The 27,413-nt window shown below is 53.3% G+C and overlaps 1 protein-coding gene across 1 annotated transcript in view; it reads right to left on the bottom strand.

The window, feature by feature from the left end:
- Positions 1-3,649: 3,649 nt before the first annotated feature.
- The window catches only part of Pcsk6 (proprotein convertase subtilisin/kexin type 6), a 144,021-nt gene continuing 120,257 nt past the window's right edge, over positions 3,650-27,413 (bottom strand). The window contains exons 14-22 of the mRNA XM_010611088.1: positions 24,801-24,980; positions 24,599-24,637; positions 18,981-19,083; positions 17,722-17,918; positions 15,702-15,789; positions 12,786-12,889; positions 8,923-9,052; positions 6,094-6,206; positions 3,650-4,766 (exon numbers count right to left, since the gene is read on the bottom strand). Coding sequence (XP_010609390.1) covers positions 4,669-4,766; positions 6,094-6,206; positions 8,923-9,052; positions 12,786-12,889; positions 15,702-15,789; positions 17,722-17,918; positions 18,981-19,083; positions 24,599-24,637; positions 24,801-24,980 — 1,052 coding nt within the window. The 3' untranslated portion in view covers positions 3,650-4,668. The remainder of the gene's footprint in view (positions 4,767-6,093; positions 6,207-8,922; positions 9,053-12,785; positions 12,890-15,701; positions 15,790-17,721; positions 17,919-18,980; positions 19,084-24,598; positions 24,638-24,800; positions 24,981-27,413) is intronic.

The raw sequence follows: 27,413 nt of genomic DNA, 5'->3' as shown, positions 1-27,413 counted from the left end.
TGGAGTTTCATTGTGTGACTATTTTAAAATGTGTCAGTTCTGCTGTTAATGAACATTTGGATAATTTCCATTTTGGAACTACTATAAATAGTGTACCTGTGAACATTGTAATACATACATACTTTATTTTTTCTAGCACTGGGAACTGAACCCAGGGCCTTCACACTGAGCTGCATCCCCAGTCTTTTTGAAAAATGTTTATTTTGAGACAGGCTCTCTCTAAATTGCTAAATTTCCCAGGCTGTGATCCTCTTGTCTCAGCCTTCCAGGCTGCAGGTATTACAGGTGTGGGCCACCACTCCTGGCTCGGCTGGGATCTTTAGCACAATATTTAAAAAGCGGCAATAGTGAATCTCCTTTAGAAGCATGACTTCATAGCCAAAACCAGTAAGCTCTAATCCAGTGATCACAGCTAGTATCCCCGGTAGTGGAACAGATGGAATCATGTACCCCCTGCGGGAATGAGAGGACCACAGTTTGTTCTGTACGATCCATGTCAAAGATACTGGGCAATGCTGTGAGCAGAAACACCAGGAAGCCTCAGAGAAACTCACACGGAGAGGTGTCCTAGAGGTAACTGGCCTATAGTCTTTACAAAGTTCGAGGTCACGAGAATCGAAGGAAGACGGAGGGACAAGAAGCACGGTGAGTGGGTACAAAGCACGACTCTGAGCTGCCACTTTGCTGAGTGGATTTTTGAGACACCTGGATGAAGCAGAACCCAGTCGAAGGTTGGATGGCAGAAACAGCAAAGCAGATGGCCTGCTTCTAATGGCTGTTCTTATTCATAAGAAATACCCACTCAAGTGGGGTCATAAGGTGTCAGTTCAGAAATTTACTCTCCGATAGTGCAGGAAAATATTTTTGTGCTATATGCACAGCTTTTCTATAACTTTGCTTTGTGATTGTTTCAAAATAAAAAGGGATAAATAAAACAAAAATAAAGCCAGAGGTGTAGTTAAGTAGTGGGACACTTGTGTAGTACGCTCAATGCCCAGTACTGGACATGGTTACCTGATGCTGCACACCTGTGATCCCAGCATTTGAGAAGCCACAGCCTGCCAGTTCAAAGCCAGCCTGCACTACATACTGAGTTCAAGGCCAACCTGAACTACAGAGTGAGATCCTGTCTCAGTAAACCAACCAAACAAGCTCGGCATGGTGGGGCAAGCCTGTGATCTCAGCACTCCTGAGGCTGAGGCGGGAGGATTGCTGTGAGTTTGAGGCCTTCCTGTGCTACATAGTGAGTTCAAGGCTGGCTGGGACCACATAGTGAGACCTTGTCTCAAAAATCAAACAAACAAACAATTTCCATTAGTCAGATCTGGACGAGAAGTTCAAAGCCAGCATGGACTACAGAAAGCAACCTCATCTTAATGAAAGGAAACACAATGGAACATAAACCAAAGGAACCCCCATCAACTTTGCTTAATGCTGGAGGCAGCCACCAGGTGGCGTCCTTGGATCAGAGAGCTGGCTTTACTTGGAAACATGGACCATGTTGTCCTTTAATTTTTAAAAGCTGTGCCCTCTTGCCTTCCCATTAACAGTGTGTCTTCTACAAAAGTGAAATTCTCCCCAGGCCTTGGAAGAGTCACGCCACGTGAAGTACCCCCTGTCCTGGGAGCAATGGGGATATGCTCTGTAAGGTGCCAAAGAACCTGCCGGTGAAGTCACAAGAATGTCCTCTGCTGGAAATTCAGCTCATTTTAAAATTGTACCGTGGCTGTTTTGGTCCTCTGTGGAGTGACACTCTGACACAGGAAGCTGGCCCCACACACTGGCTGGCTCAACCACTGCCACCAGGGTAGGTGCTCCCAAGGCTGCCTGCTTGGTATCTTTTAACTGGTGTTCTTTGAGATTTAGAAAGCTTTTTTTTTTTTTTTTTTTTTTTTCTCTTTTTTTTTTTTTTTTTTTTTTTTTTTCCCGATTCAGCTGTAAGCTGTTAAGGGACAAAGAACTGGTATTTATTCATGTCTGGGTTCTAGGGGCTAAATGGTGCCCTGCACCAGCAAGTTGCTGGTTTTCATTGGAAGCCAGGCTCACAGGGGAGGTGCGCTCCTTGTGGATATCTCTGTAGTCCCGGTGACAGTCTGGCAAACACTCCTCTGTTGTCTTCCGCTGCCAAGTGCGTCAGTTCGCGCCTGTGGTGGGCCATGCCATTGTATGGCGAGCCCCTTCAGGACTGTTGCACATCTCTCCCTTCCTCTGGCAGAGCTCCCCAAAGCCACCTTCTGCTGTGCGTGCCTATCCCTGTGGCCACCACAGGTGCACTGGTGAGCACCAATGCAAGGCCTGCTCCCAGAGTCCCATCCTGGGGACAGCAGAGCCAAGAAACACACCCAGAAGTTCTGCTGTAGGGGCTGGATTCTGGGAGAGATGGCGGTCATCTGTCTCATCAATGGTAGAAACAGCTTTTAAAGAGAGAGGGCACAGCTGCTGTGCAAACCATGTCCAAATTTAATGATGGCCCCAGGGTTCCAGGGCCCTCCACAGCCTGCCCCCAAATTGTGAATCAACCTTGGATTCCTAAGACAATGTCCTTACTCACTTTTGTTTCTTCCTAAGTCAGTATTAATTGGCACATTTCCTTTATCTGCAGCTAAAGGATTCCACTGGCTTCTGACCTCACAGTCAAGCCATAGTAGAAAACCCACAAAGCACATAACCCACGGGTGCAGGGAGTTCAGTCCCTGTGCCAAAGATGAGCTGCGGCCTAATTAATGCTTTGATGCTGTAGGGATGAGGCTCACACAGTGATGGCGAACCTTTTAGAGCTTGCAGTGATACCAAATAGCTAGCCATGGCACAAGTGCCATAGGTTCGCCACCACTGATCTGGGATATGGAGGGCCCCCCACCCTGATGGATGGGAGGAAGAGGACCCTAAATCTGGGGACTCTACCCCTCCACCCAACTGGGCTTTGGTGGCCCAAACAGGATCTCTTTGCCAAAGGACATCCTAGCGTTGGAACCTTGGGTTTTCCCTATTACTCCCTATGGTAACATTCATTAAAGCTTAGAGAAGACCTTTCACATAATGACAGATCCTCAGGTGGGCGCAGTGGCACACTGTGCTGTCCCCAGCACTTTAGAAGGCCGAGGCAGGAGGATCACAAGTTCCAGCCTAGCTTGGGCAGCTTAGTGCGACCCTGTCTCAAAAGAATAAAAATTAGAATAAAAGGGCTAAGGATGAGGCTCAGAGCAGAGGCTCTGGGTTGAATCATCAATACTGTAAACAAAGCAAAGCAAAGCAAAACAAAACAAAAAACCCACAACAGAACTAGAAACCACAAAGCGATGTTCTTTCAATCCATTGGTCAGCACTCAGGTTTAATGTTTTGTGCCTTGAAAAGAAATACAGGCTCCTCTGCTGTGGGATGTTAACTCTTTTATTAATTTAGGGTTAACATTGTTTCGCTTTGCTGATTTCTTTGTCAGAGTTGTGGATTCAATAGACAACAGCTGGGCTCACACCAGCTCACAAGTGACGAGGCAAACGCATTACAGTCAGAGAGGGGAGCAGGACAACATGGAGAGAGACGAGGTTGAAAAAATTTAAGGCAAATGTTACTCCCATATTCACGGGAATTGATCAAGCAGACCTGTGCATCTCAATGAAAATATATGAAATATTTGTCAAAATAACTAACCTCGGTAAAAATTAGAACATGTAGCTTATAAAATGCCTACACAGGTTTGGCAGAAGTAAGTCCAGCTGTGTCAGGTAGGCGTGTGCTGTACGCAGACACAGGAGATCCGCCACGAGAGCACGTCTCCCGAAGGGCAGAGGCCACATGTGTTTTAAAAGCCTTTCTGTAAAATGGGAAGGGACGGATGATCAAGACTTGAGGGCTGGGTTGACATTTTGTTAAGAGGAACTGCTCGGTGATCGGGGTGTCTTTGTGTGGTCCCAAAACCCTCCTCAGAAGGTTCCGCTCCAGGTAGAGGTGGTCATTCGGGCCCAGGAGACACCTTCAGAACTGAACACAGGAGGACAGCTTGGCTCACTGCCAGGAGAAGGCTGCAGAGAGGAAGAACCTCCCATCTGGGTTGGCAGTGGACTTTCCAAGATGCTTCTGCAGTTCCCAAAGAAGCTGACTGCATAGAAACAGATTCTGTCCCCAGTGGTCATGGGTTTGATGCCCCGGAACCTGTTTTATTTATAGTCTGACCGATGGGTCTCCCGGGCTGCTCAGCGGCCGGCAGCAGGGATGCGCAGGTAGGCAGCTGGGCCCTTGGTCACGATGAGGACGCCCCATGTCCTGCCCACCTGATGACTTGCACAACAGCACGGAGGAGGGCGAAGAGAGATGCCAAGCATCTTTCCTTTCTGCTTTGGTCTTGAAGATTCAGTAAACTTAGGATCTGAAGCTGGAGCTGTGGATTCTCAGAATTCATGTTGTCACGGTTTTGAGTCTGCCAGAAGACAGTAGCCAGCGAGCAGAGCTCGAGAGGGTGTCATTTCTATTTTTAGGGCGCGTCCTTAAGGACCTCCACCCACCGGCTTGGGTGCCCGGAGTGCTGAGGGAGGACCTGGGTCCTGGGGAGATAAAGCTGTCAGATGCAAGGCACCGCCCTGGAACAGGCTCCGACCAAAGCCTGGAGGGAGGTGGATGGACAGATGGACGGACAGGAGGGGCTCCGTCCTTGAGGGCAGCCGGTGCCTCTACCCAGCCAGGAGACATGTGCGGCAGCAGAATTGGATGAAGAGCTTCCGTTCGCAGAGCCGGTTGGACTTCACCATCTCGCAGAAGGTCTCATCAGCTGGGAGAAGGATGCGAAATGTCAGACTTCGGAAGTCGTTAAGACTGAACTGTGCCACATTCGCTGGGCACTGATTGTACGCCAGGCAGAGGACACACAGGGTCCCCTTCGTGCGATGCGCTTCCCTGGAGAGGTGGCACCTGGTACACAGGGGCTCCTGCTGAGTCTAAGTGACAAGGGGGATTCACATGGGGGCAGGGGGAGCTCCAGGTGGGGCCCTTGGTGCACACGTGGACCTGTCTTTCAGACACCTGTGCTGGCCAGAGGCCTAGGAGAAGGACTCCTGGGGACACAGGAAGGCAGGGCTAGAGTGAGGCAGGAATGCAGGCTGCTGCCATGGTCCAGGGGACACCCAAACAGGGAGTGGTGGGGACGAGACAAGTGGTGAGAGCCAGGCAGACAGACAGGTCTCAGTGGTGGAAGAGCTGCCGGTGAGGGGAACAGCAACAGGTCCACTGCCTTCTCGGTGGGAAGCACTGTTATTAGCGGGACCTTGGCCCTCTTGTGGCATCCCCACTTTCCTGGGCTGGGTATAGAGTCTAAGCAGGTGACTTCCCAAACAGGAAGCCTCCTGGCTTTTGAAGGGACAAGATCCTGCAAACCAACGAAGTAATCCACAGCAAGGCAAGGAGGCCACCTTGTGGTTTGTCTCAGGCAGGGCAGGGCCAGCGCATGCCAGGACTCCCACACCACAGGGCCATCGGCTTCTGGCCCTATACGGCTCCTCCCTGCCACCTGCTGAGCCACAGGGTCCTGCTACAGCCCACCTACTAACAGCCCCGCACCAGGCCTCCAGGACAGAGTCTTCTGCCCACCCTTCCCCTTGCCCAGAACTCCCTTTTTGTGTTTTGTCCCCTTCTGAGCTTGTCTTCCCAGCCTGTGCCCTGGAGAACCAGGCTCTCCCACAAACAGATATGGGGCTCCTCATGTGAGCTCAGACCCCTGCTGCTAAGAGTGGGCCTCAACTCTCCTTCTTAGTTCTTATTTCTGAGACTGAGACGGCCCCCAGCCTCCTGGCTTTGACCCCCGAGGTCAGACCTCTCCTACAGGGAAGCTGCTACTGGGGCCTGGGGCCTGGGGCCTGAGGGTGGGAATGGTACAAGAACAAAACCATTTTTAAGAGTCATTCAACAAACTGACAAGCAGCAGCTGGGCTGGGGGCCAGGGTGTCTCTCCAGAGAATGTGAGAGGCTCTCAGGAGCCCTAGATGGTCAATCAAAGCAGGGTGAGCACCCTCTTCAGGGGCTGCCATGCCTGTTTTCTCTTGAGACCAGAGGCCAGTGGGCTGTGCTCCGCCAGCCGCCCCAAGGGCCACTCTGGGGCTCACCGTTGCTGCACGTGTGGTTGCTGATGCACGAGGTTCCCAGCTGCGTGAAGCCCGCCTTGCATCTGCTACAGTTCCGGCTGGAGCCCTCACAGCTCAGGCAGCTGTCATCACACCTGTGGGAAGAGCCAGGCTCCCATTAGGTCTGGGGCAGAAGCCTGAGCACTCTGGGTTCCCTTTGCAAAGCCCTCTGGACCCTCAACTCTTGGTAGGAGCTGTACTGGGGTGTCCTTGCTCCTGTCTGACTGCATCATTGCCCCGGAGGGCGAAGCCAGCAGGAGTGCGCACAGGAGCACAGCGCAGGGCAGGTCCCCAGGGTCCTTGTGCCTCCCCTGGACACCCGTTCCCAGCCTCCCCCACCCCACGTGGCTCCCAGAGCCTCCGGAAGCTGCCTGGCTGCAGTGGCTGCAGTCCTGGGGTCAGGGCCAAACTCCACCCAGGGAGCTGACAATCCTGATCGTGGAGTTGGCCTGAGGATTGGGGTGTCCTCGGCTGCCACACCCCCTACCCCTGGGAGGGAAGATGCCCTTACAGTTCCTGGCCCTCCCGGACAGTCCCGGCCCAGTTGGGACCCAGGGCTCCTAATGCAGAGCACCATGACTCGGGACAGTCCCTGCACCACAGCGGAGGGCCACACCCAGGGGTTTCACAGGAATCAATGTTCATTCACTCCGGTCTATGGCTGCTCGGTGCTGCAGTGGCTGGGACGGAGGCAGGAGGCCCCAGAGGCCTGAGCTGCTGCCCTCCTGGCCCTTTCCTGAAACATTGTGTGCTGGCCACAATGTTTGGCCACTTTGGCCAGCTGCAGTGACCGGGCTCCCACCGTGCTCCCACACCCTGCCTGACTCCCCCACGGCTGCCAGCTAGCGGGACACAGGCCCTGCAGTGGAACTCAGGGGGCTTGTGCAGGGGCTTGCGGTGCCTGAGGCTGCCCAGTGGGGTCCATGCTCGGAACATGGCTGGCCGCCCCTCTGGGAGGTCTGATTCAGGGCCTGGTCTCTCCCTTGCTCATCGATGGCTCTGTAGAGAATCACCTCAGCCCCACCATGGAGAAGGACACAGCCTCCGGGGTGCTCCACTGCCGCACCCCTCAGACAGGAAGAGATTGGTTTTTATTCCCAGTTTCCCTGAGGTCAGAGCTCAGGGTTTGGGGGTTCGCCATTCAGGTTGCTACTCCTGGTGGGCTTCTGGGAGCTGCTGCTGGGGTCTGGCTCCTGTCATGCTGTCTCCCAATACGAGTCCCTGCACCTCCCCGAGGGCCATGCACAGGGCTCAATGTTTCCCTGAGGTGTTCCTGGCCCGAGCCCAGCCCATCACCCAGTGTCAGCTGTCCGGGAGCCCCCAGGGCCAGTGCTCCCAGGCCTCGGCTGAGGGTTGTCTCAGCTATGAATGACTGCAGTATGGAGTGGGCTACATGGAGAAGAAATAGACCATGGCTCCCTCTCTCCTTCAGGTACAACCTCACCGAACTTGGTGGGATGGCAGGTATCTCGGTTTTCTATTTCTGCATCCAATAGAATCATTTACAGCTCAGCAGCTCCCAGTTCTGTAGGCTGAAGCCCCAGTGGGCTCATCTGGGTTCTCTGTGTGGGACCACCAGGCTCAGTGCACAGTGGCGGCCAGCCTAGGCTCTCATCTAGAAGCCCAGGAGAATCCAGCATCATGCTGCCCTAGAAGGGGGGTGACCACCCCCAGTGCTCGTGGCTTCTGCTTCCCAGGTCAGGGTTACTGTGCTGGCAGCTGGTCTCTTGGCCAGAAGGCTTTCTAGATGCCTTTGGTTCTGTGGTACCTATGTCACCCTGCAACTTTGTCCTGCTAAATGCTGGAACGACAGCTGTGTCCACAGCCACCCTCTTCTACACCTCTGTCAGGGCCACTCCCGTCAGGACTCTCCTGACCCCTCCACACCCAAGAAGAGTTTGTGGAGGCTGCCCACTCCCTATTTCCTGAGGGCCGGGGACACCAAGGCCTGTGGGCACTGCTCAGGCAACATCCCTTGGAATCCCGGGCATTTGACACATGAAAGCCATCATCAACGTTTAGTTCCAAGTTCTCCCTGGGCTGCCATCCTTAGTTTATCTGGAAACCAGCAGGCAGGGAAATGAAAGGTTTCCTTCATTGTGCCTGGGGTCTTGCGCAGGACTCAGCTGGGCTGGGGGGCAGTGGTCAATCTCCTTTCCAATCAGCCCCCGTGCACAAGGCCCTGGTGTCTACTCAACTCACTGTGCAGTCATTTGTTTCTAAGGGAATCTCACGGCGCAGAGCAGCTCTCAGCTCCGCCTGGGTGCAGACTCCCTGGTCTGCGAGGTTCCCTACTGGGAGCAGGAAGCTAAGCAAGGCCTCCCCACCCCTCCTGGGTTCCAAGTGTCTTTCAGAAAGGTCTCTCCCCTGTCCCTCACAGCCCACCCTGCCGTCACACCCCCACGGTCGCCTTCAAGCTCACGGTTGCTCTCACCCTGAACACACAATGTCTTGACATGGGGCAACTGTCAGCAAGACAGCGGGGACCACAGCATAGGGTTTCTCGTTTAACAGTCCTTGTCCAACAGGAACAGGAAATGCTGCACGGCCCAGAGACACAGCGAATGTGGTCCAGAGCCACCGCATACACACACGGGAGGGACAGAAAGGAGGGAGGCGGAAATGCATGTGTGCCGACTGCACTGAAAGTGGCTTGGCGGTAAGGAGATGCTCGGGGTCTTCTACTCTTCTCTAACACAGCTAATTGAGAATTGTTCGAAAGCCCTAAGTGTGGGTTCTCTGGCTGCTCCACCACCAGACATGGCAGACCACAACCTCCCAGAACTCAGGTCCGAGTCGGGAAGACTGTACCTTCGACACACTTTGTGGGGAAAGCCAGGCGTCTCCTCAGGGTAGTAGCCCTCGCTGCAGGCGGGTACACACTTCCAGTCTTGGAAGTAGAAGCTCTTCGCACAGTGGATACATTCTTCTCTGCTGGGCCCTGAGAGGTTCAGGAAAGAAGCAAGGGTCAGGACTGACGGCCTCACCCAGGCCTGCTCTAGCGCCTGAGAACCCAGGCCACCTACACAGCTGGCGGGCCCCACATGCTCACTGACTCCAAGGGGGTGGCCACCACTGCTCCTACTTCCTAGCTAGGGCAGTGGAGGTGGCAGCCAGTCTCAGTGGAGAGCACCCCCACCTCCCACCCTGGGTGTGGCTGACTCCCCGATTATGGAGAAGTGAGAAATATGCATGTATGGAAAGGCCATGTTGAAGCCCATTAACGGGTACAATTAATACGTGATAATTATAACTTGTAAGAAGTTGGTTATAGGCTGGGGCACAGCTGAGTGGCAGGGTGCTTGCTTAGCCTATGTGAGGTCCAAGGCTGACCGCCCCCAGCAATGAAAAAAGGGAGATTATACATTCAATTGGAGAAGATGATAAAAAAGCTCTGGAGATGCATGGTGGAGACAGCTGCTTAACAAAATGAATGTGCTTGGAACTATCCATCTACAAATGGCCACAGTGGGGCAGCAAGGGGGTGGACATGGCACCAAAACGTAGTTAGAGGGGGGAATAGTTCTACTGTCCCACGGCTCAACAGGGCGACTAGAGTCTACAACTAATAACTAGAAGAGAAATATTATCATCAAAATGATAGTATTTGAGATGGAAAGACTCATTTCCCTGACCTGCACATCCCATACTGAATCCATGTCTTTCAGTATAACATTGTACCCCCAAAGTAAGTACAAATATTGTGTCAATTAAAACACGTTAAAGATGGTTGATATGGTAAATTTTATGTTGTGCGTTCTACTACAATACAAATGCTGATTAAATACACATTTTCTATGCAAACTATTTTCAGAACTACTAAAATCACGAATTTTATGATTCAGTCAAATTGTCTCCAGGACTCCATTGAGTCACAAAGCTTTGTCGGCTTTCAGCACTTTCGAAGCACCCACGGACACAGCAGTAAGAGCAGAACTGTTAAGATGCCAGGAGCCCATCACACAGCGTCATCCACAGGGCCCAGAACAAAGGGAAAAAAAGCAAGAAAAACATGCTGTCACACGCCCTAAGACAGAAAACATTTTCCTTGCTTCTAAAATCTCTCTCTGGATCTATTTCGTGCTGTGCTCTCACAGGCACAGGATGCCCATGTGCCAGGGCTGACCCTCACTGCCACCTGGGACATTGTTCCCGCAGGGCACTGCTCCTGAACCTGCTGCCACTGCTGCCAGCTGCTGAGCAATGCCCATGTCCTGGATGGGTAAGTGCAGCCGGCTTGAGCCCACTGTATCACCCAGTGGTGGATGGGTGACCTACATGGGTCACAACTTCCATGCCAGGAAGCTCTGAGCACCCACCCTGGACAGGGACAGAGGCTCCTTCCCATGAAGTCACCCACTGCATGTGCTACGGTGCGGTGTGCCCAGATGCCACCTGCCACTCACGCCCGACCCTGACCCTACCCATGGCCAAGCCTAGGCTCCGGGGTGGGTAGTGGGCAGTGGTGGAAACCCTGAGAGTGGAAACCGAAGGTGGAGGCCAGGCAAGCCTAGGTGTTCAAGGGGCAGCTGAAAACCGATTCTTCTAGCAGGACCCAGGCCTGATGTGGAACAAGAAGTTTCCAGGTGACTCGGAGTGGAACAGAAGTCTGCTTGTGTTCGCCAAGGCCTAAAGAAGCCAGGCTGAGGGTACAGAGGCCCAGAGAACACACCTCCCCGAGAGCTGCAGACCCGCACCCTGTGGAGTGACGTGACGGAAAGGATGCAGCAGACCCAGATCGAGGTGAGAAAATTTACAAGGGACGCAATGAAGCTGTTTGTCGTCAGGCAGTCAGTCTGGGGACTTGGAAAAAGAAGTGAAATGAGTTACTAAAGTCAAACAGTTGTATAACCACATGCCCGGATGTTACGGATTCAAGTGATTGTGACATTCGAATAAGTGGAAACTGTGATGCTTCTTAGACAACCTGGGTTAAAAGAAAGAATAAAAACCGCAGAGGAAAAGACAACTGGGAAAAGTGCTAGGGAAAGCTGCGAGGCCGCCCGGAGTGGCAGCTTTTCCAAACGCTGAGCCCAGTGACTGCAGGGTTGTCCCAGGAGGGAATGGAGGAAGGCTGGCCTCCTCAGGCGGCCTGGGTGCAGCCGCAGTCCACACCCGGGGGTGCTGCGCACCCTCGGCTCCGTGGCACCTTCACCCCTGGGCAGCACAGCTGATGGCTACGCGGGGGCCCCCAGAGCCACACTGTGGAGGGCTGTGTCCAGCCTGTGGAGTTTCCATCACATGGCATCGTGGCACCTGTGATTCAGCAGAGACCTAGCCTTTAAATTGTTAGTGCAGCAGAAACAGTCTAAGGTGACTCCCTCAGAATGTACCCAAGTGCCAGGGCAGAAAGGAGGACCAAGGAGGAAGTGTCATCCGAAATGTACCTGAGGCCACAAACTCAACGTGCGTTTCAATCAACGTGTGCAGATAACTGCAAAATGAAACCAAATAAAATGAAAGAAATCTCGATACACTCTGCATAAAAGCTGTGCCTGGAGACATCTGTGCTATAATCTTTGTGGGGAATTATAATACATGTAAAATTGTTTATAGCAGGCTTTTCCTCTTTGGATAAAATGTTCAAGATAAGAGAGGCATAAAGAACTAAGGCTCTCTTTCAAAACTTCACCATCCCCACCCAGCTCCATCCCTGCCCATGCTGAAGGCCCCTGAAGCTTCACGGTGTTGCCTTTCAGTGCAATGCTGTGGCGAGAGCTCAGGCAAGATGACCCAGGAGCGGAGCCAGTATCCTTTATCCCTCCAGGGAAAGCATCCCCTGACTGGCTGGGTTCCAATGCTGGGAAACCCAGTCTGCTTGCTCAAAGAGGGCCTTTACAATTTTGGGGTTTCTTTTGTTTTCAACTTAAAAATTGTGGTATAATGTATATGACACAAAGTTTACCATTTTAGCCATTTTTAAAAAACAGTACTGGGGATTGAACCCAGGACTTTTGCATGGGGCTTCCTCCCAGACCTTTTTCCTCTTCTCTTCTCTTTTTCTTTCTTTTTTTTTGGAGGCAGGGTCTCACTAAGTTGTTCGAGCTAGGCTCAATTTGCCTTCCTCCTGTTTCAGCCTCCCACAAGGCTAAGATTACAGGCATGCATCACCATACCTGGCCACTTTAGTCATTTTAAAATATTTGGCTTAGTGACATTAAGTACACTTACAGTGCTGTGCAACCATCGCTACCATCTATCTCTAGAACATTTTTCATCTTCCCAAACTGAAAGTCAGGACTCATTAAAAACTAACTCCTCATTCCCTGTTCTCAGCCCTGGGAGGGCCTTCATGTTTTTTATATTTTATTTTTTGGTTCTGGGGGTTGAAGTCAGGACCTTGCACTCACGAAGCAGGCATGGCGACACTGAGCTAAATGTCAGGCCCTCTTTGTGTTTTTATAGTGTTTCTTCTCTCCCCTTCCTCTCTCTCCCTCCCCTTCCCTCCCTTTTTCCGCCTCAATGGGGACAACACCCAGAGCTCTGTGCACGCTAGGCAGACACTCTATCGCTGGGCTATATCTCCAGTCCTTGGCCTTTGTGTTTTAATGAGGTAATAAACATAGAAGGCCATGAGAAGCTTTCTTAGTATCAAGATAGCCAGTCCATCTGCCTTGGTAACCCGGGTTGTAACTCTCCAAGGACACAAAGGCCTTTGCAGGCTGTGAACTCACCCACGCAGGTTTGGCAGGTGGAATGGCATTCCGCACATCGGATCAGCTCAGAATCAAAGTAGGTGCCCGGTTCACAGTCTGGAATGCAGCTGCTCCGTGCAAGGCTGTTGAGAAGAAAGAGAAGCTGGTTCCCACATCTGTTCCAAAAGTCTAATTAAATTATGATTTGCCTTCCAACACCTTTCTGGGAGGAAATGAAATTTGCCAAAGCACAGTGCTTTGTGTCATTGAAGAATCCCAGGTAATGGAAGCTGGCAATGCTGTCCCAGAGCTAGCTGGAGGCCCCGGGCTTTGTCCTGGTACAGGAGGCCGGGCCTCATGCTCTCTCCTGCTCTGTGCTGGCTTCTCCTCACTGCTGTGTCCCAACCCAACACAGCACGCAGGGAAGGATGTGGGAGTTCCACCGGAGCCACGCTGGTGCAGCCTTCGCAGGCAAGTTCCCTTAGAAGTGTCAGCATTTGCCATGTGTGAGGTGTGCAAAGGAAGTGTCAGCCATAAGCCAGACCCTCGGCCCTAGGTCTGCGTCTGCTTCGCCCTTGTTGGAAGGCTTCTGAGCTCTGCCATGAACCTGAAATAAGATCTCCTCCTGGGACCTGCAGGCCGGCTTGATGTGGCTTCTACCTTCCTCTTCTACCCCCTAAGGCCCTGCGCCCCTGGCTCCAGCCAGGCCTCACAGGGACACAGCCCAACCTGGACCACCCAGGCCAGTCTGGCTCTACCACTTCCCACCGTGCAACCCCAGGCAAGCCGGAAGACCTCTCTGCACCTCTGTTTCCTCCCGCTAACATGCTCCTACAGCTTAATGGTGCTTGGGGGACTCACTGAGCAAATACACGAAACTGGTGTCTGGCACCGGCCGAGTAAATAAATGTCAGCTACCACGATTTCCTTAGTATCTGAGATTATGCTGTATCTGGCGCACACATTTTAAATGGGTGCGCCACTGAACATATCGAACAAGTGCTCTGGGGCACACCTGCCAGATCTTGGAACCCTCTGTGATAGTGTGATTTATAATTAGAAATATGTATTTGGCTTTTCATCTTGTACATAGTTCCTAAAACCTTGGAAATCAATACAGTGATGTGTCTTTTCCCACACTAACAAGATGACTGGTGGCTGAGGACTCCTGACAGCCCGAGGAGGGAGCTAGTTGCCGTGTGAATCAGAGGGATGGAATTTTAGCTCTCCGCCCCTGACCTCAGAGCAGGGGAGAAGGGCTAAGGGTTAAACACCAATGGCCAGTGATGTAACTCAGACCCCCTTGGTGAAGCCTCCATCAAAACCCCAAACGACAGAATTCACAGAACCTCCAAGAACATGTCCATCTGTTGGCAGGGCAACGCGCTCCAATTCCACAGGGACGGACGACGCTCTTACCCTCCGGACACTTGCAGGCTTCGTCCTATGTATTCCACCTGCTGGTCACCCTCTCCCTTTGAAACACCCTTTATGATAAATGTAGAAAGGTCAGTAATGCCATTCCCCGAGTTCTTCGAGGAAGCAAAGCAATCCATTGAATTCCAGAAGGCGGTGGGAGCTCCTATTGGTCAGAAATACAGGTCACAGCCTGGGGTCTGTGCCTGGCATCTGAAGCAGGGGCACTTTGGGGAAAAACCTTCAGCCTGTGGGATCTGACATCATCCGCACTTAGACAGAGAAGGGACTGAGCTCGGCTAGAGGCCCTGCACTGATGTCCAGGGGAGAGCTGCACTGTGCACGTGGGAGAAACACACGTGCTTGGGTGACCAGAGGGGAGGTGTGCTGTGCAGAGTATGCGAGAGTAAGAGAAACTGCAAGAGTGGGAGAAACATCCTGGCATTCCCGACCTTCTAGACCTGCATTTAGCAGGCAGTTTCTGCAGGCTCGCCAGCCCTCTGCGCCAACGGTGGATACGCACCCGGGGCTCATCCTCATTATGGTGCCAGGCCGTCACACAGAGCTGTTCTGTCATAAATTTAATAACGGATGCTCCCCTGCGAACCCTGCCTGCGTTTAGCCCCTAAAGAGATGGATGGCGGGGATGCAGAAGCTCGACCGCTCTCACTGCTTTAAGGTGACAGCAATGATTTGAAGTCACAGCTCATGAGGATATTAGGAAATAAAAGGAAGCTTGCTGTGGATCATAGCTGGCGATGTCTTCCGACTCTGCATGCTTCTCAGAAAACTCATCACAGCTGGAACCGCTGATCCTAGAGTAGCTCCAGTGTGGACATGGCCCAAGACACACTTTCTCCCTAGGACTCCTTTCCTGAGCCCAGGATCTGATTCTGGTTCCCCACAAGAACCAGAACAGCTTCTCTGGCACTTGCCAGCACTCCTCTGCTGGGAAAAGATTCCTAGGTTCCACGGAACTTTCCCCGCTTGACACCTCAGTTATCCCAGGGATGAGGGTCCATAGAGAGAGGCGACAGTCACTCTCAGGCTGCCCGGCCAGTAGGGAACGGGGCCCAGATGTCTCCTTCACCCTCCAGCTCTTTTGTGTGTGGGGGACAGTTCACTGTTCACTTCTAATCATGCTTTGTCCAACCAACAGGTTTAAAAGACAGCAGGTGTCCCTTTGAGGGGTCGTGCTGAAGACTCCCAGGTACTTGGGTAAGGGGCACTCTCTTTTCCCCAGGACTTGGATTTGGAGGAATGGGGCAGGCTGAAATCAGCTTCACTAAGGAAGCAGCCACCTAGTGTCCCCCGGGTAAATGGCGGAGCGCCCTGTTTGTATGGACGCCCTCAGCTGCTGCAGAGGTGACACGGGCACTGGTGAGAACACCTGAATAAGAGCAGAGGCTCAGCAAGGTTTCTTCCTCTGTTCCTTACTCCAAAAGAGCCCCTTTGCGTCTTTACTGAAAAACAAACAAAACAACAACCGCAACAACACTTGCACACTCTTCAGATTTCAGGAATGGGGGGCAGGTTTACCTGAATCCTTCCTTACAAATGGTACATTTCTCGGGTTCATCAATGCACTTTTTGCAGCTTGGGTGGCATTTAAGGCAGTGTTTCTGACCTGGAGGAAATAGAAAGATGGGAGGAGGAAGAGGCAGCACGGTAAGAATCAAATCCCAGGTAGCTCAGCAGGATAGCTCTTCCTGGTGTCCGACTCTGACACAGAGACATGGTAATAAAACAGCCAGAGGCCACATCCAAACCATGTTCAGGTGCTGGGTCACAGCTCCAACAACTCTTTTTCTGGAGTAAATCAAAGTCCCATAAGGCTGTAAAGTGATCCTTTTCCCTAGCAGAAATGTTCTAGCTCTGCTTATGCAACAGGGCCTGAAGTCCCTTCCTGGCTTGCTGAGTACATTCTGATCAGGGGCAAATCCTTATAAACTTGCTGGTGGCTGGGATGCTGCTGAACCCCTACCCAGAGAGCTCAGTGGGGTCTTTGCTGGAGACTCGGAAGCAATGAAGGTGAGGCAGGAAGTGCTGACAAGCCACTGGCCGCCCTGTGGCAAGTCTGGTCCCTTGGCTTCCCCTGTATTTACAGAAGTTGTTATCTAAGGCAGTCACGTTGGCACCTCACCCAGTACCACCGTGCGCCACCACTAAGTGTGGGCCCGGGAGCCGAGGGCTGCTTGTGGCATCTTAGGTGCGGCCTCCGGAGGACCACAGGCAGCATCATGTGCATGCAGCAGGTGCTTGGTGAGGACCAAGGTGGCTCACTCTCGTCTGGGAAGGGAGTGGGAATGAAGAAGCCTGAACGCAGGCCTGGCCCAGGAGTTTGCAAAGGCTGCCACGGCATCTTGCTGCACTCTGACTCCTCTCTGCAGTCTGGCTGTTGCTCACTTTCCATGTCGTAATGACTGCCCAGCTTTCTTCCCAGGAGAAATGGCGATGGCATCACCAGCTGGGTCAGTGACCCTTCAGCCCAGCAGGGCCCCGACAGGAGCACTATGGGAAGCCTACTGCCTGCAAAATCTTCAAGGTCAACACAGTGGCTGCTCTAGTTTGAGAGCTATCCTCCACTCACTTCACTCTCCCGTCTCTTCTTGGGCAAAGCGAATTGCTGAAACAGGTCCCCTGTCTGTCACACCCATTTTCCTAGGATGGGGGACGACCCGGCTTTGCTGCTCTGGGTTCGAGTCTCACCTCACCTGGGTTTGAGTCTCATCGCTAGTTGTGGACCATTTACCCTTTCTCGGCTTCAAGGCCAGGAGATGACTGCCACCTCTTCAAGTCACTGCCTATAAAGTGCCCACGAGACCAACCCATCCCACTTGAACCCAATTCCTATGGTCAACAGGCTCCTTCATTTCCAGAGGATGGTAAACCTTCTGCCTGCCTCTAAATCCCAATTTCACCTCTGCAGCTCTTCCGAGGAGGGGCTTACCCCCATTTCCAACACCAATTCCAAAAACTGGTGCCGCATCCTCTCCCTTCCCCCACCCCGGGCACCTGTCCTGTCCCAGAGGACCCCTGGCACAGCATTTCCTGGAGGAGAAACGACAGGATAAAATGCATCCTCTTTTGGTTTGAACTCAGGCCGGGCAGGGTAACCCAAGCCACTTCCCTGCCTCTCCTCAGTAGTGGCAGAGGCGTGAATTCCACAGCCTGCAGAATTCACGTCAGCATCATTCTGAATGGTGTCTGGCCAGGTGTGCGGGTGAGATGCTGCTGCTAACAGGACTGGGCTCTTTCTTTTCCTTTTTCTCCCCCACCCCACTTCCTTTGTGAGACAGGGGTCTCACTTACGTAGTTCAGGCTGGCCTAGAACTCATGGCGATCCACCTGTCTCAGCCTCCCCAGTGCCGGGGTTATAGGCATGTGCCAGCACACCCAGCTGTGAGCACTTTCATTTCACTGCCCCTCTCCCCTGTGAGAGGTCCTCGGTCAGAAATGAGTACAGGAGAAACAGGGCCAGCGAGAGTCCCCCGGAAGAGAGGAACCAGCCCACACGGGGAGCTGACTCACGTTTCTGTGCACCCGACACGCCACTTACTTTCATCAGCATAAAACCCAGCAGGACAGAGGGTCACACAGGTGCTCATCTCCTGGTGATGGTAGAACCCGCGACGGCAAGACAGGCACTGAGTTGGGCTCCTGCCGGAGCAGGTCTCACACCCCTTGTGGCATCGGCGACAGCGCCTGGCTGCTTTGTCCCCGAAGTAGGTCAGGGGGCACTCGCTCACGCACTTCCTGTGGGAACACATGGGTGAGGGCCTCTGCGATGCGGGGCTGAGGTTGGGCAGCTGCATGCAAGCATCTCCCCAGAGCACTGCTACCCCACCTGATCACGGAATGTGGGGGTCACAAGGGCCCCAGGGCTGCTGAGCCCTGAGTACCACCCTTCGTCATGCTGAGGACAGCAGAGGGCTTCCTGACGAGGGCTAGGTGAGAACACCTTTTCCTTTTGAAGCAGCCCGAGGGAGGCGCTGGGGCTGTTTGGCTTTTTCCAGGCACCGTGGAGTTGGTCTTTGACTTCTGGAATTTCCAGCTCTGGCAAAACCCTACTGTGGGTGCTGAGAGGAGTGCGCCCCAGAGGTTGGGGAGGTGGGCTGTGCTTACTGCGCTCTCTGGGGACTCTGGGATACCCCGGGCCAGGCCTGTACCTCTGCCGCGCATGCGCCGGCAGCTCCAGGGGTGTCCCCAGCGGCCTGTGGGGTTGCCAGGTGGGTGTGTGCGGCACGGGCAGGTGCTGAAGGAGAGGATCGATGCCCTGGTGACGCAAGGCTGGCAGGGACGTGGGAGAAGGTGGTGACACCAGGAGCAGAGAAGCAAGCGTACACAGCAGGCTCTCATTGCAGCCAGCGCCAGGGCCCTCACTCGGGGTGCACGCGACCCCACAGGCTTTGAGGGGGCTGCCAGGAAAACTCCCCACCCAGCCAGAGTCCGCAGCCAGTCCAAGAACTGTGGCAGCCAGCTGGGTCCGGGGCTGACAGTGCGGGCTCCTGGAGTCACCTCTGTCGCAGTCCCCCGTGGGCAACCCTGTGTACTCAACGTGGTCTGCTTCTGTTTCTCCCGTGACCACTACAGAACCACAGCTTCTGCTCTCTCTGTAATGGCCATGGAGTGCTTGTGTGATTAGAACAAAAACTTACTAAAAATTTTACGCGTCGGCAGCAGTCAACGTCAATGTGATTTCTTCACTGGGGCAGTGTGTTAAGTCCCAACCGGGCCCTCAGATTGAGTTTGAAACGGGGCACTGCAGTGCTATGCCGTGGGGCTCTGGGAAGTGCAGGTGCAGCCCCAGCCCGTTACCTGCCAGTCTTGGCGCTCCCCAGGCTGAAGTGGACACAGTTCAAGCATTGGTCTGCACTGGGGCCATCGCAGCCTTTGTCCCCACACTCCGGATGGCACACACCTTAAAGAAACAAGCATTTCCTTTCATCCAGAGAGACGCTTTCTCCATCAGTCTGGTCCCCTGGGCCCCTGTGCCAGGGTTCCGTGGGACTGGATGGCTATGTTATGAGGGCAGGATCTAGTCTGGACGCCAGGATCAGAGGGCCACCCAGTGCGTCCAGCCTCTTGGCTTAGGAATCGTCTTGGGCCACATATAAATTACGTAGTATCATCAACGTATATAAGGAATATAACTTCCTTTTGCAATATTTGTTGTAACATAAAAGGAGGGCACAAGTCTGTGGGCCACAGGTTGGACACATCTATAAAAAGCATGACAAGTAATACAGCCAATGATGGGGGGACCAAGGTGAGGGAGAGATGGGGACCATGGGACCCTAGGGGTGTTGCGGAGGGAGGGTCAGGAGCGGCCCTGTTAGGGTTCTTCATTTCCATCAAGTCCTTATGCTGGAGCTAGGTAGTGCCCTCATTTCCCCTGTGAAGGACACAGCAACGCATACTGGGTGCTTTGGGGTGTCGCCAAGTGTGACAGCGCAGCAAGAATTAGGCATTAGGGTGGGGGGTGAATGTGGCCTCCTGGCTGCCAGGATGGATTTCCACAGGTTCAGAGCAGGAGGTGCAGCCATCACAGGAAGATCTGTCCTGAGAGCGTGGAGCTTGGCTGAGGGGTGGGCGGGGCTCCTCCCCACAGCTTTCTTCCTGGGCCTTTCTCACTTGTGCCCTCCGCGGTGGGCCACCAATGTCTTCCTACAAGGCCCCTCAGGTCCCCAATTTCTAACTGTGGTCTCTGTGTTGCTGTGAACTGCAGTGGCAAACAGCTCCTCTGGGTCCTGCCCTGGGCAGGCACGGGATGAGCCGGCTTCCCATGGCTGTCAGGCTGGGTGGGGTGAGGCTGCAGGTGTCCTCTCCGTCCTGGCCTGCAGAAGTGACACGGCTGAAGCCAGACTGCAGTGGGACTCTGCCTCCTGTGAGGAGGTGCCCCAGGGAAACCTCTCAGACAACTGTCAGGGGACACAGGGAGGGCTGAGCAGGGCATTATGAAGACCTCTGAGTTGTTGGAAGGGGAAAAAAAACTGCAAAGTTTGAGTTGCTGGAGGTGTGGGGAGTGAGTTTAAAAGCGAAGAGGAGCTAATTTGCTGGCCACCCGAATTTCTCAGGGACAGGGAAGGACAAAAGTTCTCATTCTCAGCTGCCCACAACGGGTCTTTGCTAAGGCACACAGAGACCTCTTCATTTGCGCTCAAGAAGCTGCAAGCCTTCCCAGGGTTAGGCCTGGGCTATTCTGCCTCCCTCCCAAAGGTTCACGCTTGTTGAAATTTCCCAAGTTTTCAGTGTGGGCGCTGTGTGCCTTGTTCCTTTTTGTGAACTCCTCTCGTCCCGGGATGTTGGAGATTCCCCCTGCTTACTGCTGGCCTCTTCTGTGTTCTACACACACCCCGTCATCAAAGCTCACCCTGAGTCAACTCCTCTCCTCTCTTCAGATTGCTCTGCTCTTTTGGAGTTAATTTTCACCTGGTTGGATTTGTATCTGTTCTAATCCTGGGTCATTTACAGTGGAAGCCTTAGAAGGCCTCACTCCATCGTGTCATTGTTTTCACTTACCCACTGAGCCCAAAACACAAGAACTTGACCACAGGGCCCCTGCCTTCTCATCAGGCGGCTCAGCCCTACCCATACAGTGACCTACGGATTTCTCTCTCCTTCCCCTGCGGTACTTTCTTCCTAGGACCCAGGAAGGCGCCATGTCTGTCTTCCTCGCTAAAGTCAACACCTTCCTCCATCATAATGAAATTGGGTATGTGTGTGGGGTTGGGGGAGACACGGAGGTGACAAGCGGATTTCCTCCCTCTCTAAGCACAGGCTCTTCAAAGGCAGGATGTGGTCCAGCCTGTTCACCGCTGTTCCCCCAGTGCTTGCAGCATCTGGCGCAGAGCAGAGGCTCAAACCCACACGGATGAAAGAAGAGTGGGTGTGAGGGGGGAATGCGACACCCTTGCCCTCTGCACGCAGAATGTCCTAGGTGTCCCATGCACGTCACCCCCTGCCAGCACCCCTCCCTCAGGGCCCCTTCTGCAGGGCGGAGTTTCCTTCACAGTCCCATCAGGTTCCCACTGCCAGGCCGGGGTCCCCCACAGCAGGGGCAGCAGAACTCCCTGATGGCATCGAGGTCACTGGCAGCACTGGGCCCCAGGGAGAGGTCAGGTAAAGACAGAGCCCAGTCAAGAGCTGAGGCTGCCTAGAAAATACCTTCAAACAAACCTCCCAGTGTGTAGCTCTCTGGCTGAATCGTTTTAAAAGCCAAACATGCAGGTCCAACTCTCCCATGAAACACGGCGGATTAAATCCACCTGGCTGGTGTCGCCTGTCCCAAGCACTCCTAAGGATGTCTGAGTACAGCTCTAACTTGGCTGTGAGTGAGCACCTGTCTGATCTGCAGGTTGCAATCTGCACTTCCACCCACGATGACGATCCCTCCTTTCCTCTATTAGCATGACAGCTCCTTTCTCCAAGACCAGCCCAGGCTGGCTAACAGGGGACCCCACTCCCTGGGGTTCACTGGCCCAGGGTTATCAGAAGACCCCTCCTCAGCCCCCCTGTGGAGCAAATCCAAGATTTAAAAAATACACAAACAAACGGATCTAGGAAAGCAAGCTGAGAGTTCTCAATGGGCACTGGGGTTCCATGTGTGGAGCAGATGCTGAGGCACAGGTGAGTTTAACAGGCAGTGCTGTACTTTTACCATTCACACCACCCAAGAAAAGAGCACTGGCACCTCCCATCCACTGTGACCTGGAGTAGGACCAAGAGTCGGTGGCTGGCTGCAGAAAAAGTGCTAGTGAGAACATAATAACAGACTGCTCTCATTACAAGTTCGGCCTCATCTGTTTTCTTCTTCTTCAGTACTGGGGACTGAATCCAGGATCTTTGCATTTAGTTCTACCTCCAGCCCTTTTAAATTTTGAGACAGTGTCTCACTAAGTTGTACATGTTGGGGCTGAACTTCCAATCCTCCTGCCTCAGCCTCTCTGAGTGCTGGGGTTCCCTACGTCTGGATTCTTTCTCAATCGCTGTGTAACCTAAATGAGTTAACGATTCCAGACCCCTGTCTTTGTGACAAGCGTCACTGACTAGAGCCTATGACCCCACACGGTCGTGCTGTGGACATAACGCCTGTGTACTTGCAGAGCTGTCCCAGAACTCCGTCCCGTGTGGACGGCCACATTGTCCCCAGCCATCCTTCCAGCCAGTCCTCCTCCTTTGCTTAAATGATGGCTTCTTTCCCAAAGCCCAGGGTCCCCTCCATCCCCACAGCAGTTCTGTCTTCTCTTATAGGAACCTGCCTTATTTCCCCTGCCAGCATCCTTGTGGGCTCCCTATACCCACCCCACCTGGAGTCACCCATGTGGCCACTCCAGGTGCAGACTCCAGGGGAGGGCCCCTGGGGTACCTCCACCTGCACTGTAGCCACCAGACAGCTCTGTCCCAGCAGGCTCAGTACTGTGGCCACTGCAGTCTTCCCTGGAGGACCCCCGGCCCCCAGCCCCCCTGCTCTCCAAGCCCTCCCCACCCTGTGCTGATGTCACTGTCTATCCCCAACAAATAGGATTCCATACCCTCCTTTGCCTCAGGAACTCTGGAAAGCACTACTGCTCTGGCCTTCGGGCCGGACAGTGACCCCGACCGCCCTCTCTGCTCCCATTCCTGGGGAGTGACATGGGCCAACTGTCTGTGCAGGTCATGATCACCCCCTCTAGAGGGAAGCTCTTCTGCCTGCCTCTGGCCAGGTGCCTGATCTAGTTTAATGTCTCAGGGTGTCCCCCAAAGAAGCTTGGTCTTCTGGGGGACAGTGTTGAGGAGGTAAAAACCTTTAAGAGGTAGGTCCTAGGGCAAGGCAATCAGTCACTAAAGTGCTGCCCTGGGAAGGGGTTAAGGTAACTCATGGGACCGGGTTAGTTCTCCCAAGAGCAAGCTGTTAGGAAGCAAGGCCACCCCCACACACTTGGCCCTTATGTACAAAGCTGGTTTCCTTCCCATTTCTCTGCCAGCCTGTGATGTAAGGATGCCCTCTCCAGAGGCTGGGCAGATGAGCTCTCCTGATGTTGGACTTCCAGTCTCCTAAACTGTGAGTTAAATAAACCTCTTTTCTTTATAAGTACTCAACTTCAGGTATTTTGTTATAGAAACGGAAGATGGACTAATGCAGTGGCCGACACTCCTTATAGAAACCCTATTTCCTCCAATCCTGCCTCCTGTCTGCTCCCATCCCATTGCTGGGCCGAGGACCACTGTTCTATCAGACTTCCCTAGCCTTTCCTGACATGCCAACTATTCTCCAGTCCACAGGGTGCAGGCAGTCTCTGCTGGCCTGGGCCCATCACCCCCAGGGCACCATGCGCCCATGGCTGCCTCCCTACATCCTGGGAGCCCCATCCTGCACTTGCCTAACTCTGAATCGCCTGTGCCCCCTCCTCCCTCCTTCCCTTCCTGTGCCATGGCACAGTCTCCTCTCACTGCCTCTGTCCCTCTGTCCTGGGCTCCGAGTGGGCGGGCTCTGCTGTTACTGGCCCCACCTGAGAGCCAGAAACCCCTCTCATCCCCACAGAGGCCCTGTGCCCATCCAGGCTGTGCTAATATGGACCGAGTGATTTAGAGAGAAGAATAGCATGACAGTGGAGTTCCACCACACAAGGCTGGAATCAGTAGCAAATTTTTAAGGAAAAAGAAATCAGCTCTTTATTAATAATTACTGAATCTTGCCAGAGTTTATAAATCACAAGGGGAAACAGAGCAGATTAGTCCATACATAATTCAATGCTCCATTTTAAAGGAATGGCAACAGAAATTTACAATGGAATCGGCCATAATTCATGTTTTGATTTGTATTGCTGGAATTCTCCATTTTGTTATGATTTTTTTCAGAAGATATCAGATAACCCAAAGCATTCATATTCTTAGATGTCATCCATCGTGTATCGAGTAGTCAAAATATTTAGCTAAAAAATATGCCCAACCGGAAACACCCGTTGTCACACACACCGCTGAGAGATGGCTCAGAAAGAAAGAGCATTTGACCACAGGTGCAAATAAAAACTATGCCAGCTCAGCAGGTGGAGGTGTCCGAAGCCCTCTTCGGGCTGCTCTGGCTCTCGGTTGCCTTGACAATACGCTGTGAGTGTTAAGATGCTCCCGGGTGGCACCGCCCGGGTCTCTAACCCCAGCCCTGCAGCTGGCACATCTCTGCCACTAACTGCTCCTGCCTCGGCTGTGCTAACGGAATCCAGCCTTCCTGGGCCCGGGTTTGGAGCTGTGTCCTTCCCACACTCCGGCCCTGGAAGCGGACGCAGAGGGGAGCCAGGAGGAGGCTGAGCTGTGAGATGGGAGCCTTGGAGGAACGGAGGCTCCTTGGAGGCGGCTAATTACGCAGGGCGAACCCCAGTTCTGGTCGGGCATAAGCGGACTTGGGGTCGCAGCCCGGGAAGGTCAGAAGGGTACTTACTGGTCTGAAGCATACTTACTGGTCTGTAAAGTATTAGGAGAGCCTTGGGTGGGAGGAGCTGTGTGAGTGCAAATGAGCACCATTATTAGGGTTTCCAGGCAAGAGAAGACACACAACCCTAACCCCCACCTTTCACCAGGAGCGGCCCCACCTTTGAGAGCTCTAGTGGAAAAGCGACACTGGAGGAGGCTAGCCGACTCCTCCTGCGGCAGGCTCGTTACCTGTGTAATCTTCTTCGTCCTCGGGAACCTCTGCCTGGGCGGACGACCCAGCGGCCTTGGGAGGCTCTGGCTCTGGCACTGAGAGCTCCAGCATCCGAGAGCGGGACTGATGGGCGCGGAAGGTGTGGTACGGGTGCTCTGCTGTGCCGTACAGAACGAGGGTCCATTCTTTCAGCTTCCCTGGAAGGCACCAAACCCAGTCACCTTGGGAGCTCTTTGTGTACCTGTGTGCGCCTCAGCCTGTGCACATGCCTGTCGACACGGAGGAAGGAGCAGGTGCTGCCAGGGTCCTCTCGCCACAGCAGGGCTCTGCTCCACTCACCTCACTTCCCGATCGCCTGCTGACCAGGTGCAAACCTACAGCCCAGGGTTGTGCTGCTCTCCCCCAGCACCTCACTCTCGCCAGCCAGTGCTGCTCTATTTCTGTGCTACTGAGCCGACTTCCTGTCCCTGCTAGGAGCAGGGTCAGGTGAGGCTGGACTCTGCTGTCCTTCTGAGTGTCCTCAACCCCCTTATCTTACTGCAGTCTTCCCCAGGGTTGCCTCTCTCGCAGCTGTCAAGCACTACCTGCCCCTCTCGGGACAACCAGTGGGTGGACCGGGAGCCAGGGCTGCCAGGAGCTTTGTCCACTGCCTCCAAATGCAATACCTGAGGGGTCCTGCTAGGTGGATTCTCAACCCCAGAGCGCAGAGAGACCCAACCTCAGGCATTTTCCTGCACAGCCAGCCCAGGTGAGGGGGGCGGGGAGTTTGGTGGCAGCAGTGCTGAGACAAACACAAACGTCCCTGCTGGGTATCCTCACTGCAGTAGGATGACGCACAGATGGGGCTCCAAGGGCAAAAGGAGAGGGAAACAGGCATGGGGAGACAGCAGCTCGTGGAAGGGCCGTCAGCTTGCTGCGGACCCTGCTCCACTCACTGCCGCCGTGCAGGAACAGAGGCCCATGCCAGGTGTGCTCAGGTGTAAAGCGAGGTGGGAAACACAGCCCGTGATCTCCTGATGCCGTGAAACACGTGAGGAGCCAAGTAACGTGCATCCAGGGCCAGCACGGCCACAGGCCACCAGTTTAGGCCTGGTTCTCACAATAGCATCTAGAGCACAAGAATGGGTTCAGGAAGTCACTGCTGCACAGGTGAGGACACTGGGCCCAGGGTGACCCGCACAAGGCTCATGCTACCTGGACCCACTGATGCCCAGTCCCTTGGGTTTAATTCTAACAGAATTAGGCCAAAATGAAGCTCGCTCTCACCCACTGGGAACCACGTCCACGAGCCCTCTCTGTGACCAGCTGGGGTCGATAATGTCTTTGGTGGCTGCCTGTGTCATCTGGAGAAATCCCTGGCTTCTACTTCCTTTTCTGTCACTGGGTTTCTTGGCAATCAGAACTTTTTAGGCAAGGAAAAGGATGGCTCTGCTTCTCTGGTATGCACTGCGTTTTTATCGTCTCTTACCTCCACTCAGCCTAACGGCGCCCATCTCTTTACTCCAGGTGGCAGCCCATCTGTCTGTAGAGACCTGGGTTTTGCAACACAGGCAGCTCTGCCAGTACCACTGTGTCTTTTGCTCCAATTCTGGGTCTCTTAAACTCTCTAAATCCCAGCATAGAGGGCTCCTGCTGATTTGACTTCCCAGTTTCCAGAACCACAAGCTAAGCAAAGTTTCACTTTTTGTAAATTACCCAGCGGTAGGTACAGTGTTGTGCTACAGCAACAGAAAACTGACACACTGCCCCAAGTCAGACCTGTATTGTGTCTGTTCCGGCCTGGCCAACAACAGAGGATGTAGGCCAATCTTTCAACTTGGAAAAAGCAAAAAACATTCCTGACTGGACCATGTTCTCCTAGGGGGCCTGGCTCCTTAAGATACAGGAGACTCAGCCCCACCCCACCCCACCTCCTCACCTAGACTACACGTCAGATGGCGACAACCCAAGGAGTGCTTTGCACAGTGGCAGGTGCAGAGCACACAATCCTGGTGACAAATCTTCCTCCATCCTCAACTCTAAGGATCAAATTAAATCTATATTTCAAAACCGCAATGGAATCTGGGCTCTTTAACTACTGAGTGATGAACTGTGATTAGGGTGGGAGTATAATGACTCAGGGATGGAGACCAGGGCTCTGTAGGCTGTAATTTGAGTGGAAATTTATTTCAGCCCTATAGGATGTCTCCAAAAACACCCACAAAGGTTCTACTCACTGAAATTAGATTCTTATTTTTGGATATAGTTTTGGCGGGACAGACAAAAGGGGCCCGCTCCTCCCTCGGCATCAGGGTGCTTGCTCCCAGAGAACGGAGGGAGAGGGAGAAGAAAGAATTACCAGGAAACTAGCAGTGGTCGTGCGGGAGGGAGCTGTAGGGCGGGTGGGGGCTTGGGAAGGAAAATGAGACCCCATTCTTATTCTATTTCCCTGGGGACTGCCTGCTTTTTTGTTTTGTTTTGTTTTAAGCCACAATCATTTACTGCGTTACCTGTTCACATATAAAATTTCAAAACATAGTGTAAAAAAAAATCTATAAACAAAGTGGTTGCATGGGCAAAGAAGAAATATTAAAAAGCAGCAGTATGCAAGGCTTTTATGTTTCTGAATAAGAAATACACAAGGAGGGCTC

This window comes from Fukomys damarensis, unplaced genomic scaffold (genome assembly GCF_012274545.1).
Source record: "Fukomys damarensis isolate Sample0158 unplaced genomic scaffold, DMR_v1.0_HiC HiC_scaffold_7, whole genome shotgun sequence".
Taxonomy (NCBI): Eukaryota; Metazoa; Chordata; class Mammalia; order Rodentia; family Bathyergidae; genus Fukomys; species Fukomys damarensis.
The sequence above is the reverse complement of the archived record's forward strand: the minus strand, read 5'-3'. Positions and strand labels throughout refer to the sequence as shown.